Below are 16,449 nucleotides of genomic sequence, written 5' to 3'. Positions count from 1 at the left end.
CGTGAATGGGTAACCATAAGTTATGGGTTAGTGAGTATGCGTTAGAGACGGTTTGGAATCCATGATTGTGTTGTGATTCCAAAACTTAAGGAGTAAGTTATGTAATTCATGGGTTAATAATGGGTCATGAGTAGTGCTATTAATGAGGAAGTGACAGTTATACGTGTACCTTTTTAGTTATAAATAGAGTGTCTTGGAGGTTGTACGAGATGTGTAATCTCTCATCTTTTGCTTTTACCTTATGTTAAAGATTTTCAACATTTTACTTTATTGTTAAGTTAATATTTTATATTGTTGATGCATGTATCTTTGCTTTATTCCAACATTTGGTAGATTTTCCTAAACATTTGGTGGATTTTATTTTCTGTTTACTCAAAAAAACTTCCCCAAATGCAAAGACCCTGCAGTACTTATGATCGGTGTCCTATGAACATAAAACTATGAAGGCTTAACCCTCGACCTCAGGAGTAGCTAAGCTTCAGCTTACGCAGGAAGTGACGCCCAAGGATTTAAACCTAGACTGCCCGTCAAACAGCCTAGGCCCCCATCCCACTATGCCAAACTCCTTGTGTCTTACCCGACAAAGATTTGACACGATAGGAAGTAACATCCATGGGCTTACTCCTTTAGAATATTTAAATAATAGTTCTGAAGGAGATTTTTTGCTTCCTGTCTAATGCAATATCCTAATTTCATTTTAACCATTATCAGTTTCAAATGTTTTCTTTTTCTTTTTTTGATGGAGGGTGTGGTTCGGTTTGGCTTATTAGATCAAGCTTGAAGATCCTTCCAGCAATTTTCAACAACTTTTCTAGTTAGATATGAAAGGGGTTCCCCAACTCCAACCAGATGGAATTTTGGGGACATTGGACACACTATGCCAATGAAGCAACATGATCATCAAATTAAGTTTTAGACCTTGAAGTGGCCTTATCAATACCCCAAAGGGGTTTGGGGGTAGTTGGGTGAGGCCTAGGCCACTAGGCAGCGGTTTAGATTCAAATCTTATGGGTGTCACCTTTTTGACAAGTCAAAGTATGGCGACTTTCTGAGAGCAAGGGGTAAGCCCACGGAGTTTTAAGCTGCCAGAGTGCAACTAGATCTTTGATACTATGGACGGTTTATATAAAAAAAAGTGGTCTTATCAAATGTATGTCAACTTGAATCAAACTGGACATAATTGTATGTTTGTTGTATCTCTATGGATTCACATCCAAAATATTTATTTTTTGATAATTGGGGAAAACAACCTATAACAATATACACCAGGATTTCAATTAACCAGAGGATTCTTTTACCATGTCTTGGAATGGTGGCTTCAAAACCAGATTAACTGACTGATTTGGCAAGAAAATAGGCAAATTTGATTTAGGTCATGTTTCATGCAGCGGCGCTTAGCATGCAGCTCAACTATTGATGACCATCAATCTCAACATTTTTCGAGATGAAACCACGCCGATTTTGAAAAATGCCAAGATGGATAACTGTCAGGCAGGTTGCTGCATATCCACCATATGGTGACGCTGCATATAATGTGAACACAATTTGATTTGTTTTTTTTTACGACAATTACAAAAGTCCAAACTGAATTCTTATCCGAGGCCCAACTACATGTTTGCTTACCTACATCTAACCCCACCGGACCCATTTGCATCCATAACTACTGCTCTCTCATGTTCCTTTTTTTAGGAAAATCTCTCTCTCTCTCTCTCTCTCTCTCTCTCTCTCTCTCTCTCTCTCATTAACTGAACTGTTTTTTTCTTGGTTATAGGCAAGAAGAGGTTAGGCAGACCCCACCAATCATACCATCGGGTTTTGAACATGCAACGTCCCAACACAAGGTGACGTGCACTAGCTGCTCTTACCAGGCAACTGAACTGCACCAAACAATAATTCTGATAAATTTGAGGGCTTGGGGTGGGTCGTAGAGGAGTCGGTTCTCAGATCTGCCAATTTGAAATCCAAGGATCTCCCTTAATTTAGAGATTTGACTACCAACAGGGGCTCCTCTTGTCTGGTAGGAGCAGCTAGTACCCGTCACCTTGTGTTGGGACATTGCAGGTTCAAAACCCAATGGTATAGTTGTATAACTGTTAGGTATGGGTGTCAACGGGTCGGGTTTGGTTCAGACTCAGGTGGTACTAGACTTGGACCTGGTTTTGGTATGGTATCAGGTCCATACTCGGGTCTAATTGGGTTCACTATAAGAAAACCATACCCGGACCCGATAAGAACTACATGAACCAGACCCGGTAAAACCATATTTTTTATCATTTTTACATTGAAAATTTGCGAGTCTTAATCAGAACTTCGGTCGGTCCGGGTCTGGTATAAAATTTCACAATCTTTACCCGGGTCCATGTATTAATCAGACCTTCAGGTCCGGACTCGGGTCTTATTATTTATCACCATACACAGACCCTATAGGGTTTGGTTCAGGTCGAGTTCGGGTAAACCAGGCCCGTTGACACCTCTACCGGTAAGGGTCTACCTAACTCCAGCTTACCTATAAAAAAAAAAGCATGGTGAAACTACCATGGAGTTGGATGTTTGGAAACTTGCGGCCATGGTGGGAGTTTATGCATTTAGTAAAGGGAAGTTTGGATCCTCTCCCCTTTGTATTTGACCAGATTTAGTAACTGACACCTTCTTTTCTTGGTAGCTTCCAAATCTAAGATTGGGGAGTTGGCACGTTTCCAAATGCATAAACTCTCTTCCACTGTCACTTTCCAAACAGAACCTAAAGAGACCTTTCAGGCAGTTGGGACTAGGGAAACGCAAAAAACCTCAGGAGAAGGAAACATGGAACTTAAGCTAGATGATACCTGAATTAATGGAAATTTGAATATGGATTTCAGTTCCACATAATGGCCATCATGGTGGGACTGTTCATATAAACTCCCAAATTGGCATTTTTAAAAAACTAGCGCTGCGGGACCATTCATATAAACTTCCGAATTGACATTTTTAACAAACCAGCGCTGAGGTTAATACTTTGCTTTCTATTTTATGTTTCCGTATATTGGATCCACCTCGAATACAAAATGCTGCTTAGTTGCCAAATATAGGATTTGAAAGTTGGCACATTTCCAAATGCATAAACTCTCTCCCACTGCCAGTTTCCAAACGAAGCCGGTTATATGCCCCTCCCCCCCCAACAAGGCATCTCATGTTCGGGGGGTCCCAAAAAGCACCACGTATTTAATCATGTGTGTCTCGTATCCCCATGTTTGTCAGCATCACTTAGTGTTGGAGTTTGATGCGATTGCAAAGACTTAAGTACCCTTTCCTTCACTGGTGCCAAAAAAAATGACGATTCTAGAAAATGAGTGGTTGTAAAGACTTAAGTACCCCGAAGATGGTTATTTAAGATCCAGTCCCTGCACTGCAGGATTATCCGAGAAAGGAATCCCCCTGGAGAAGGCCATGAACATCACCCCTCACACACTCTCTCCCTTCTCTTTCTGCTTTTGTGTACATCCAGCAGACAATCCTACATTGCTCCATCAAACACTGACTGACCTGCACACTGACTGTAGCATCGTTCAACTTGATGAGTTGTGGAGCCTAATTCAGAGTTTTTGCCCTTATAGAAGGGGGGTTTGGGGGCTCTTCCAAGCGTGGGTAGCATAATTTTTGCTCTTACAGGAAAGGGCTTTGGGGACTCTTCCCAGCGTGGGTAGCATCATTCAACTTGATGAATTGTGGAGCCTGATTCAGAATTTTTGCTCTTACAGGTGAGAGGTTTAGGGGTTCCTCCCAGCGTGGGTAGCATCATTCAACTTGATGAGTTGTGGAGTCTGATTCATAGTTTTTGCCCTTACAAGAGGGGGGGTTTGGGGGCTCCTCCCAGCATGGGTAGCATAGTTTTTGCCCTTACAAGAGGGGGGTTTGAGGGCTCTTCCCAGCGTGGGTAGCATCATTCAACTTGATGAGTTGTGGAGTCTGATTCAGAGTTTTTGCCCTTATAGTAAGGGGGTTTGGGGGCTCCTTCCAGCGTGAGTAGCATCATTCAACTTGATGAGCTGTGGAGCCTGATTCATAGTTTTTGCCCTTACAGGAGGGGAGTTTGGGGGATCCTCCCAGCGTGGGTAGCATAGATTTTGCCCTTACAGAAGAAGGGTTTGGGGGCTCTTCCCAGCGTGGGTAGCATCATTCAACTTGATGAGTTGTGAAACCTGATTAATAGTTTTTGCCTTTACAGGAGGGGGGTTTGAGGGCTCCTCCGAGCGTGGGTAGCATAGTTTTTGCCCTTACAGGAGTGGGGTTTGGGGGTTCTTCCCAGCGTGGGTAGCATCATTCAACTTGATGAATTATGAAGCTTGATTCAGAGTTTTTGCCCTTACAGGAGGGAGGTCCGGGGGCTCCCCCCGACGCAGGTCCCGTTGCGCGATCAGCGGGCGGGGGTCCAGGGGAGGCTGCCTCTGGCGAGGGACTCGGGGGGCAGTGCCCTCCGGACCAAATTTTTTAGGGGCCTTTATATAATCTCTTTTATAAATCGCTACTCTCTGATCTGATTTTTACAGTAAATCGCTATTTTCTGATTTGATTTTCACTGTAAATCGCTACTCTCTGATCTGATTTCTACTGTAAATCGCTACTCTCTTCTCTGATTTCTACCGTAAATCGCTACTCTCTGATTTGATTTTCACTGTAAATCGCTACTCTCTGATTTGATTTCTACTATAAATCGTTACTCTCTAGTCTAATTTCTACTGTAAATCGATACTCTCTAGTCTGATTTTTACTGTAAATCGCTACTCTCTAATCTGATTTTTACTGTAAATCGCTACTCTCTGGTCTGATTTCTACTGTAAATCGTTGCTCTCTGATTTGATTTCTACTATAAATCGCTTCTTTCTGATCTGATTTCTATTATAAATTGTTACTCTATAGTCTGATTTCTACTGTAAATTGCTACTCTCTGATATGATTTCTATTATAAATCGCTACTCTATGATCTGATTTCTACTATAAATTGCTACTCTCTGATCTGATTTCTACTGTAAATCGCTACTCTCTAATCTGATTTCTACTATAAATCGCTACTCGTTGATCTGATTTCTATTATAAATCGATACTCTCAAATTTTTTTGGGGCCTTGTATAATTTATTTCTTTTCTTTTCCTCTTGTAAATATCGAAAAAGAGCAATAAAGTGTTTTATTTAATCGTGGTGCTCATGTTTTCTTCGGTTGTTTCTTGCTCGAGGTTTTCGTAACAACCTTTCCCATGATTTTTTTTTGTTTTTTTTTTCGCTTTGCGATTTTCGTCATGATGGGAAAGCCGAAGGTTGTACTCCGTTGTAGGTGTATTGGAGAAAGATTCTGTTGTAGGTGTCACTCAAAGGTGGAGGAGGAGCCGCCATAGTCGGTTGCCCACTGGATGAGAGAAGCATTCCGGCCACTACTAGTAGAAAGAGGATGATGATCACCATGGGATTGCCGGCTCTTTGCCTCCTTTGATTTCTTTTCTAGAGAGAGAGAGGGTTTTACAATGTTTTACGAAGAAGGAAGAAGAATAAAATGACTATGAAAAGTTCAAACAAACATTTTTGATAGCTCAGGTTCGTTTTGCCGGATCACCATCGGATCGTCCGCTCACCATCGTTTCGCCGGATCACCATCGGATCATCAGCTAAGGTTCATTTTGCTGTGTAGACTTTGAAGAGTCAATATCATCCTCGACTTTCTGGATGGAGGACATGTTTGTCCTTTTTTTTGAACCGTTTGTTTTCCTTTTTTGAATGAAGGACATTTTTGTCATTTTCTCAAACCGTCGTTTTATGGCAAGAATAGCAAGAAAGGGTACTTAAGTCTTTGCAACCGCACCATACTCCAATGCTAAGTGATGTCAACATACACGGGAATACGAGCCTCATGTGCTTATATACGTGGTGCTCATTCAAACCCCCGAATACAGACATGGGATTCAGTGAATCATCAGAGGAGAGCATACATCACCCTCTCGTTTCCAAACAGAGCTTAAAGAGACCTTTCAGACAGTTGGGACTGTAGGCACTCTTTGAATACTTTTAGGAAACGCACAAAACCTCAGAAGGAAACATGGAACTTAAGCTAGAAGATACATGAACTTATGGAAGTTTTGATATGGATCTATTGCAAATCCATCCAATAGTAGCTATTTTCACTCTTTTTTTCTTGGGTGGGTGGAGGGGTGCTACATGCTTACTCATTATTTACAAGGAGAAACCACCCCAGGATTAGAGACTTAGACGTGTTTGCTCTGTCTGCGGTACTTTAGATTATAAAACTTCATGAGCTTACCCCTGTACCTGAAACACCCTTTCTCAACTTAGCATAGAAGATAAAGAGTTGCATCAGCAGAACACGTGCTTTCTTTTTGTTTTTTTTTACGTGTTGTGGAGGACATGATTCATCTTCACCAATTTGTGACACTAATATATTATCTTAAGAAACATGTTCATCATGGACCAAATATTTATAATGCCCATCCCTCGAGGAAATTTTGATGTTAATGCAACCCCTCATAGGGCCAAGAACAGTGAGTTAGTACCAACGGGGGATCTTGTCTGGTAGGAGCTTGTGTTGGGATGTTGCATGTTCAAAACCCAATGATATAGTTGTATAACAGGTAAGGTTCTGCCTAACCCCAGCTTGCCTTTCAAAAAAAATATAGTGTGTTAGTCATTTATAGGCATGAATAGAGGATCCCTTGGAAGATTGAGTTAAAAAAAACATTTTGGATCTAGGTTGGATCCGACCCGAATCTGGGTCTTTACATCCCCTCTTGCGATCTATTTAACACCCCCCCCCCCCCGGGGTTTTCTTTTGTAAAAATGTGAACCCTCTCACCTCGACCCTGAACCCGACACCTCCTTGCTCACCCTGAGCTCTCCCTCTCGCTGGCGCACCAGCACACCTTATCGGATCCCTCCCGCCACCCCTCAGGTACATTGCTTCCCTCCCTCTCTCTCCTTCTCGTAGGGTCACTGAGCCTCTCTCCCTCTTTCTCTCGTCACAGTTGTCGGAAGGAGGGTGTCACCTTGCTCTCTCTCTCTCTCTCTCTCTCTCTCTCTCTCTCTCTCTCTCTCTCTCTCTCTCTCTCTCTCTCTCTCTCTCTCTCTCTCTCGGTGGTGGTGGCACTGCCTGGTGCAGCCGCCCTACCAGAAGCAGACCCTTCTTCCACCCCTATTTTCCTAAAGACAATAGCAATCAAATGGTTGTTTCTCCCTCTATCTTCCCTCGCCTTCTCTTCTACTTTTGCGATAGGCAGGAGAGAACCACCTGCAAGGGTGGCTCTGGCTCGCCTAAAAGGGAAGGTGTCGAACACCCTCCCCCCACTGGGACAGTTGATAGTGGGTGTTGATGCCCCTGTCACACCCTTTTGTACTCCCCTCTCAGCCGAGCTGAGCCCCGACAGGGGCAGCCCCTACAACACCCTCTTCCTTCTCCTTTTTCAGCAACAACCATAGGTTGTTGTTACTTTTCGGATACAGCCGACAGGGGGTGTCGACTCCTCTGTCGCACCACGAGGCATTGTCAATGAGTCAGGTTGTTTGGGAATGCAACCCTAATCGGGGGCATCAGAGAAGGTGAGAGCCCTGTCGTGTCTGGAACTTGTAGCCCCCTGTCAACCCCCCTTACTGTCGCAAGATTGGGACCAGGTCGAGCTCGGTCTGACCACCAAGCCCACGCCCCCCCGTTGGTTGCGTAACCAACTGAGCTAAGCTCGGCTAGAACTAAGCTCAGCTCGATCTCCGTTTTCAGATCAAATTGTCTCAATTAGCAAATCGAGCCTGGATTAGTCAAGTTTTAACCCTGCCTCTTGTACCGAGCCTGGCTCGGTCTGATCAGCTCAAACTAGGTTCGGGTTTGACCCCTACGATGCAATCATCGTCACGATAAGATTTTAATGCCATCATTTATACAGTGCAATATAATATTTTTAGCACTCTACGCCAGCACAACGGACGTGACACGCTTACTAAGGCACGAGCCCTTAAAAACCTACGCTTAAAATCGTCAGCGAGTCCAATCATCTCTGAAGTAGAAAAAAGTTGCATACTATATATATATATATAATTTTTAGACTAAAGGACGCAGTTTTATGTATTCTTGTCCATTTAAAATTTATGTCATTTACTTTACCGTCGTGTTGTTATATGCACAAGCTACTGCTTACGCAATTTATTTAGCCGATGTACGATTTCATACATCATGCATTGCTTACGCAATTTATTTAACCAATATACGGTTTCGTACATTACACATTGCTTACATAATTTATTTAGCCAATGTACGGTTTCGTACATCGTGCATTACTTACGTAATTTATTTAGCTAGATGTGTGGTTTGACACATCGAACCTTGCTTTATGTCATTTACTTTGCCACCACGCTGCAATGTGCACAGGCTTACGCTTTACTATATATATATATATATATATATATATATATATATATATATATATATATATATTATAAGGTACGCCTACTCCTGCCTACTCCTGCCTACTTCAGATTATGCATACATTTAAAAACATAGATTTACACATCCTCGCCATTTTTAAAAGGTTTTCATATACAATATTTTAAAGCTCGTATTATTCATTGTCTCGAAAAGCAAAACAAGTATTTGGCGTTTGCATATTCGCAACCGAGTCTTTCTCTCAAACCTGCATAACGAAAAGGCTTTGACTACGTAGCCTTAAGCAATATGTACGTTCAATCATTTATTTTGGTATCCGAAATGACTTGGATATTCTTGGCCTAAAGCACAGGACTTTAAAAAAAATTAAATGATGTTGGTTTTTTTTTTGCGAAACTGATATCCCTTTCATCGTAGTGGTACTATTAGACATGCACAACATGTTAGTACTATGATGATTGGATAAGAGGTTTATGATAACCCTGTAGGGTAAAATTGTGTGATGATTAAAAGAAAGTCACATAACTGATGATGATTTGCCTTCACAGGCAAGATGCTCGATTTGGTTTGAAAGACCAGAGCGTGTAGAATGGGTCGTTAGTTAAAAATAAAATCTGATATACTCATTCGTCTCTTTGGTTCCGTCAAAAGAGATGATGAGATGATACAAAAATTCTGATGGACAGGTTGTTAACAACTACGCTCCTCAAGTAGCAATAGACTCGGTGTTCCCAGTGATCGATGTTAGGAGATGGGGCTAAAAAAATTATCCTAGGTGGTAGATCTCATGGACTTCTGCAGAAGTTTGGATGTATCCCTTGTCATGTATGTCTATAAGAAATTCCCTCTCGATCATGGGTCATCCTCTTAGGAGCGAACTTAGCTAGTTGTCCAGGGTATCAAAATACATAGAATAACAAACCCTTGAGTAGACTCAGTTGTTTCTGCATTTTTTATGTACATACCCTCAAGACAATTAATATCGAAACAAAATTATCATGCTCATTTCATTTATTCTGAACTGCACATCATAAAAGATACAACGTATATGTTAGTTTTGTTCTGAATTTTAATATCTATGCACCTACCAAATTTTTATAAGTCTGACTGGTATTATGAAATGTAGGTGATGATTTGGTCGGTACGACAGACGATGGTGCGATGATATAATAATGTGATGATATCTAGATTCTACTATTTCTTTGATGTTTCGTTCCTGAGCACGTTTTGTAATTTTATATAAGAGTTTTCTTTTGAAATCCCTCTTTTGTATAAACTTTAATTATCAAAAAAACCTTATTTTGAATTTATGTGGTTTCAATGCTTATACAAAAATATAAATCTATTATGTAAAGAAAAGTTTACCTGTAATGCGCTCAAGGTCCGTTGACTTGTTATTTCAAACATCATTTTTCATTGAACTATAAAAAAATGATTGATTACAAACTATTTAAATTTTTCCTAAAAAGTTATAAGTTCAAAATTTTTGGAGTGCTACGTCCCTTGTCCCTAAGCTTATCTCCAGTGACATACCCCTTTTAAGATCTCATTAATGCAGATTATTTTGATCCAATGGAAAGTCATACCCAAGGGGTTTGGTGTAGTGGAAAGAGACCTAGGCCATTAGACGTGCACACAAGATTCAAATATCACGGGCACCACTCTCTTGCATAAGCCAAAACAAGGTAACTTCCTGAGGGGCAAGGAGTGCATCCACAAAGTCTTACGCTACCAAGATACTGATGGTAAGTACAACAGGCTAAGCAAGTGCAACTAGGTCTCCGATTTGAAGGTGGTTTCTTCGTGTCACAAATAAAAAGAGAAAAAATTGGAACCTCAACGCTGCAATCTATATGGTCTATTTAGTGAACATTAGCATTTGAATCACCAAAATCTGATTTGACTCCGTAATTTTCTGGCTATTCAAAAATCAACGGCTGAAAATTTCTTTGATTTAAAAAATGAATTTTCCTATCAACTTGACCTAGGGATGGCAGTGGACCTGGGGCGGGAGACAAGATCTCCACCCCCGCCCCACCTCAAAACTCTACCCTCCATCCTCGTTTCATGTTCTCCATCCCAGTCCAAACGGGTCGAGGTGGGGTGGGGCCACATTTTCCCTCGGTCCACTGCAATCTGTAAAGAAGGATAAGGGATGGAGCGGGGATCGATGATGGGGATGGGATGAGGGAAAGTGTAATTTCATCCCCGCACGGGTTTTGATTTTAACCTCCATCCCCGGTCCAAACTGAGGGGACACGTTTTCCCCCGGTCCACTGCCAAACCTACTTGACCATGTTGAAATCCATCTACAGGGTCTGATTTGATCCAAGCAACTTGCAACTGTGAGATCCGTGATGTATGAGATAGGGATGACACTATAGACATGCAGATCCCACCGTGTGTGCATGCTCGAGATGTTTTTGCTGGTACCGACAGAGATTTAGATGGGTCAATAAGGTTCGATTTCTTGATACAAAATCTCAAATCAATGCACGTGAACCAAGAAGACGAGGGATCATTTATCATGTACTAGTCATCCGTTTAAAACCACACAAGCTACAGTAAGACCTTGGGTACTACCAGGCAGGGCTGATAAATGAGCCGAACTAACCAAACAGTGCAGGTTTGAACTTAGTTCGTTTACGCTCTGCCAGTGTTCATTTTTAGCTGACTTGAGATCAGCTCCTCCCAGAATGAGCTGAGCTGAACATGAGCTGGCTCGTGTAAAAACATTCCATGTTATATATATATATATATATATATATATATATATATATATATATATATATATATATATATATATATATATATATATATATATATATATTACACTCAAAATATATACTTTTTATATATTAAACTCAATAGTTCATATTTTATGCATAGATTTCATTCATCTTTCTCTTATTATATATATTTTGTGCATTATTCTTTTAATATATTACACTTATAATATATATCATACATAAAAAAATATATTCTTTATCTATACGAGCTCTCCCTCTCCCGAGCCAAGCCAAACACCCTATGTTTGGGCTTGAGTCATTTAAGCTAAATGAGCTGCTCATGGCTTGGCTCACCAGCTATACGAACCGATCACAAGCTGTTCGGTTCGTTAGCAGCCCTACCAGCAGGACCAGATTTTAGTGTCAGACTTTACTGCAGACCAACCCAGCAGATGCCTTTCAAACTGCAAGAGATTTCAGAGGACCTGCAATCAGAACAGAGAAAATGGGAGTCCACTGAGAAGAAGGGACCTCAACAATACTTCAATAAAAGCAGATTTACACAAGCTGATTCACCATGGGAACCACATCCATAATGGGGCACTGAGCACCAAATAATCAAAACCATGTAACCAGGCCGAACTGATGATGCATCTCACTCATTAGAAACAAATGCAACAAACTTCATGGCAATACCATTTCATGAGTCCATACCTACCGTCATTTAGAATGACATAATTGGAAAACAAATTATTATTAAAACAAAAGACAGCAGGCAGGAAGAGAAGACAATTACGGCAAGTATTCAGAGAACAGCCCTCAAAATCTGTGACCAACCCCACAAGTTTTTAACATTCAGGGCTCAAAGACCATGTTCTCAGCTTCCTTCTTGATAGATTCGAACAGAACAGTGGACAGATAACGCTCACCAAAGCTAGGGAAGACAACCTAAAGGAAATAGAAAAGGTCATTAGGAAATGCAAGTGGGTAGTTGTCTGTTATTGATAAAAGAATATAATGTACTGTAGTAGACCACAATTTTCATTTTTTACTGTGCATGATGCGGTTTGAAAGTAAGACAACGAATACAAGTGTCGGCGCGCATGCAGGATCAAGTGTGAAGCACAACACTGGAACTTGTAATAGCGCGTATTTTCACACTTAGTTAAATTTTCACACAGTCTATAAGAAAAATTGTTTGGGGCTCGGTTTTTAGACTGATGTCTTTGAGTCTAGGCTTGACCCAGGTCCCATCGACAAGGTCCTAACGAGCCAATCGAAGCGAGATAAAGAGTTTTATTTTTTACTTTAAAATTCAAGCAAAATTTGAGCGAAATTTGAGTTATTTTTGGGGCAAATTTCAGAATTTGATATTAGGGTAATATGTCGTTGGATGCGTCTCAAAATGTCGAGCGCAACGGTATGTTACTTTATCGAATTCGAGTTACGGTTGGCCCGAAAATTTTATTTTTCTAAAAAAAGAGCAGTTTGTCAGTTTGGATCTGAATTTGGATCGGACTGGATCCAATAGATTTGGTCTAAATTAATATGAATCTAGACTCTATCCAAGAACCATATTAATCTGGATTTGGTCCAATCCAAAATCCATATGGATTTTTTGAGATGAATTTGGATTTGAATCCATATCCAAATCTATGCCCAACAATTTTCGAGCTTTAAATTGATCTAAAAGCTTTAATTTGGAGTTAAATCAGGTTAAAAAGTGTCCTAAGATAATTTGTCTATTTTGGAAGCTTTTAAATAATTAATAATTAATAATTAATAATTAATAATTAATATTTAATGAATTGATTGATTTTTATTAATTTCGAAATTTGTATTTTTGGGTTGAGAAGGACTTCTTAATAGAGTCCTTACTCAAGCTTAAAAAGGCTTGAGAGGTTTTAAGAAGGGACTTTAAAGAAATTTGAAAACTTTGAAAAAGTAAAAAAACGAATAGAGTTTTGAAAATTCTTGGAAAGGGAGGTGAGAGAGAGTCCTCTTACGAGGAAACTCTCCCTCTCCAGCCCATCTAAAGAGGGTTGGAAAAGGGGGGGCCTCACCCTCCCTCTTGTCTATATAAAGTAAAAAAAAAACAGAAGGAAAGAGAAAGATAAAGGAAGAAAGAGAGAAGGAAAGAAAAGAGAGGAAGAAAGAGGAAGGAGATGAGGAGGAGAGTTGCTCCAACCCTCCACCCACATTTTTCAACATTCACTCATATTTTTCTTCACTTTTTTTATTTAAGGTATGGGTTTTCTCTCTTGAATCAAGTGAAAAATTGATATAGATTGGATTTTCATGCAATAATTTGATGAAAATCCATGAAAAAAGTGTTTATAGCTATGTCACATGGGTGCAGGTGCGGGTGCGGGGGTGTGGCACTTTCAAAAACCTTGGGTGAGGGTGCGGCAAAATATATATATATATAGAAGGGGGTTCGGGGGTTCCGCAAAAATTTAAAAAAAAAAATCCAAAAAATGGACCGAAATGACCCTGGATGCGGTCAACGCACCCAGGGTCGGGTTGACCGCACCCGGTGCCGCACCCGCGTTGAGTCGCATCGACGCAAGTGCGGCACCCTGCTAGCCGAATCCCTGTTACATTAGCTATGTTTTTGCAAAAACACATGGAGGATGCATGGATCTTCTTTCATGGTTGTCTTCATTATGTTTATTCTTTCATGCAATAAAAATTCTGTATATACTAAAACAGAATTTCTATTGGTAGTAGTTGTGCGTATTTAGAGGCTTCTTTTGGGGGATATCGATTTCCATAGATACTTGTGATTCGTTCAGTCCTTTCTCACATAAAATTTCTGTACATTATTTTTATTTTTGGAGCTTCATGCTAATTAAGTAATTATATTCCCTGGCTTTAGTTGACTGTTGCTATATTCATGGTAGTCTCAATCAGTTACCTGTCAGGATAAAATGAGTGATCTCCTAGATGACTTGCTGAATGTTTTTGTCATTCCCAGGTTACTGGTTATATATGGGTGTGCTGTTGTGGAATTTTTCTTAGGCACTAGATCATCATATGCATTGTGTTAGACAGTTTGGCTTTTAGCCCATGGTTTCTTGTTGCTAGTAGTTAAGAGCACTCATCCTAGTATCCTACAATATTTTTGTTTTCTTAAATACAAGGTTCAGTGAATTGATATAACCAACATGATTAAGAACATCCTTATAGCATCTTATTATAGTACTTGGAATCATTATTGCTATTTGTTCGATATATATCAACAGATCAATAATATTCCTATTTATCCATGGTGTGTTTTCAATACTGGATCCTATTACTGGAAATAAACTAATATAAATTTGGTTTATGCTGATGTGTGTATGCATGCACAGAGTGGTGTGATCATGGTGGGTAGGGATTATATGTAGAACTTAGGAATCATAATATTATCGTGCTGCCATGTCTGCAAAGCTTGTGGCTGTTTTGTGAAGTAACAAGGGAAAGGAGATTCTGGAGAAAAAAAGGTCACACTTTCCCACTGACATCAAATTTGTGTTGTGACTAGTTTCTAACATAATAGGTCAGCTAAGCATTTTCCCTATTAAAAAAATAAGAAAAACAAATTTAGGTTTATACTTGTATTTTGTGTGTGTGGAGTTAAATGATACATTATCATCTCTCTCGCACTGACAAACTTACATATGTATATGTGTATGCATGTTCTTGTGTGTGTGGAGTTAAACGGCACCATACCATCTCATGCTCACACGCTCACACAAACTTACATATGTATGCGTGTTCTTGTGTGTCTGTCCTAATCTAACTTATAATTTTGTTGCATGGGAGCTTTCTAAAAATCTTGTGGATTTGAAAAACTATGGCCGAATCAGTATGTCGTGATCCTGAAATCATTGAAGACGTCTGATTGCTTATTGGGTATGGTCAACCCTTCCATTCTCCTACAAGACTAACTACGATCAAGAAAGAAATCCGTCTAACTAAATTTCATTTCTGTACAATATGCTTTCTGGGGAGGTGCCACATGTTACCTGGTTCAAATGCTTTCTAAACTTTGCAGTTTTGCAACAGTAAATATGGGTTGTATTTGAGTGAAATTTCTCATTACTGACTTGTGCCTGTGGGGCCTAGAGGGGCTCAGCTGGGGCTGCACACTGTCATTCAAAAAAAAAAGGGGAGAGCTTGTGTAGCAGGGTGTGTGTCCTGCTACAACCAATTGATTGGGTTCAGCTAGGTGGGGTTTGAACCCCAGCTGATGGGGTCGGCTTGGCCTGATAGGCCTGTATCAAGAACATGCACTTTTAACACTTGACTTGTGAAATCTGGAATTTTAATCTCTATGCATGTTAAATTTCAAGAATATGTTATGTACATGTAGTTTGATTTCACTACATATTAAGATTGAAATTGTTTATATGTTTGTTATGACATGCTTAAGCATCATAGTAACATAGATGTATTTTGTATGTACATAAATACATGAATGCTCTCTTGTCCAACTTAAGATGATTCATGAATGGAAGTATGTTTGTGAAATGGTCATATAAAGGTATACACACATGAATACCGAGCAAATGCACATGAATGTGGTAACTCATGCACAGGTTAAATTTGCATATATGAATGTGCATTTAAAAAGCACGTGGTTTATTTCCTATATGGCATGTTATGGTTTTTGCATATAGTGCATCGATGATCGAAATGAATTATCGTGGGTCGGGTGGGCCTCGAGCTGTGGTTTGCTTTTTTATTTATTTTAAATGCATCACAAAAATCACATTAATATTTTGCATTGCATTGCATTGTTCTATGTGTTTCCACGGGCGGGAGTCCCGTGATGGCTCTCGCAGGGGTAGATGCGAGTTGTTTGCATGCTAAATTATAAATTAAAGAAACGAGATAATAATAATCTAATAAAAATAAAAGAACAATGTAATATACTTTTTAAGATGTCTCGTCGAGAGTACGGAACTCTTGGAGTTTCGGTTTTGAAAGACCACGAGGATACAAAAACTCTGTGTGCATTATTTGATTTACCCTTGAACCCGATATTGATGTTCTTTCTTCTGTCCACGATTTTAGGAAGAGTCTGCCACTTTGCCTGGGGTGGTGTATAGACACAACTGCTGTTTTGGTATACCAAGAAAAGTGACACTTGCGGATAGGTGATCTTTGGTGTCTTCGACATTGGATGCTGATTTTTAATGTTTTGATGGATGATGTTGTTTCTTGATATCGATCGAGGGTTAAGTTTGGAACTCAGTAATAAAATACAAATTGTGTCCTAAGCGACTTTGAGAACCTAATTTGACCTCGGGGATTTTACCTGTT

General features: G+C 39.9%; 1 protein-coding gene across 5 annotated transcripts in view; it reads right to left on the bottom strand.

The window, feature by feature from the left end:
• LOC149830673 (cysteine synthase-like) overlaps positions 1 to 16,449 on the bottom strand; it is a 52,096-nt gene that overhangs the window by 6,249 nt on the left and 29,398 nt on the right. For 2 of the 5 annotated variants that reach the window (XM_090016685.1, XM_090016683.1), the window contains one exon: positions 11,772 to 12,087. The exons of 1 other annotated variant lie outside the window; for it this stretch is intronic. In XM_090016685.1, the coding sequence (XP_089872811.1) occupies positions 11,995 to 12,087 (93 nt within the window). In that variant the 3' untranslated portion in view covers positions 11,772 to 11,994. Of the gene's footprint in view, positions 1 to 11,310; positions 11,625 to 11,771; positions 12,088 to 16,449 lie in introns of those variants that run through there. 2 more of the 5 variants (XR_016433915.1, XM_090016684.1) reach the window with 2 other exon arrangements.

This window comes from Nuphar pumila, chromosome 8 (assembly GCF_984573655.1).
Source record: "Nuphar pumila chromosome 8, dmNupPumi1.hap1.1, whole genome shotgun sequence".
NCBI lineage: Eukaryota > Viridiplantae > Streptophyta > Magnoliopsida > Nymphaeales > Nymphaeaceae > Nuphar > Nuphar pumila.
This window is presented reverse-complemented; position numbering and strand designations above follow the sequence as displayed.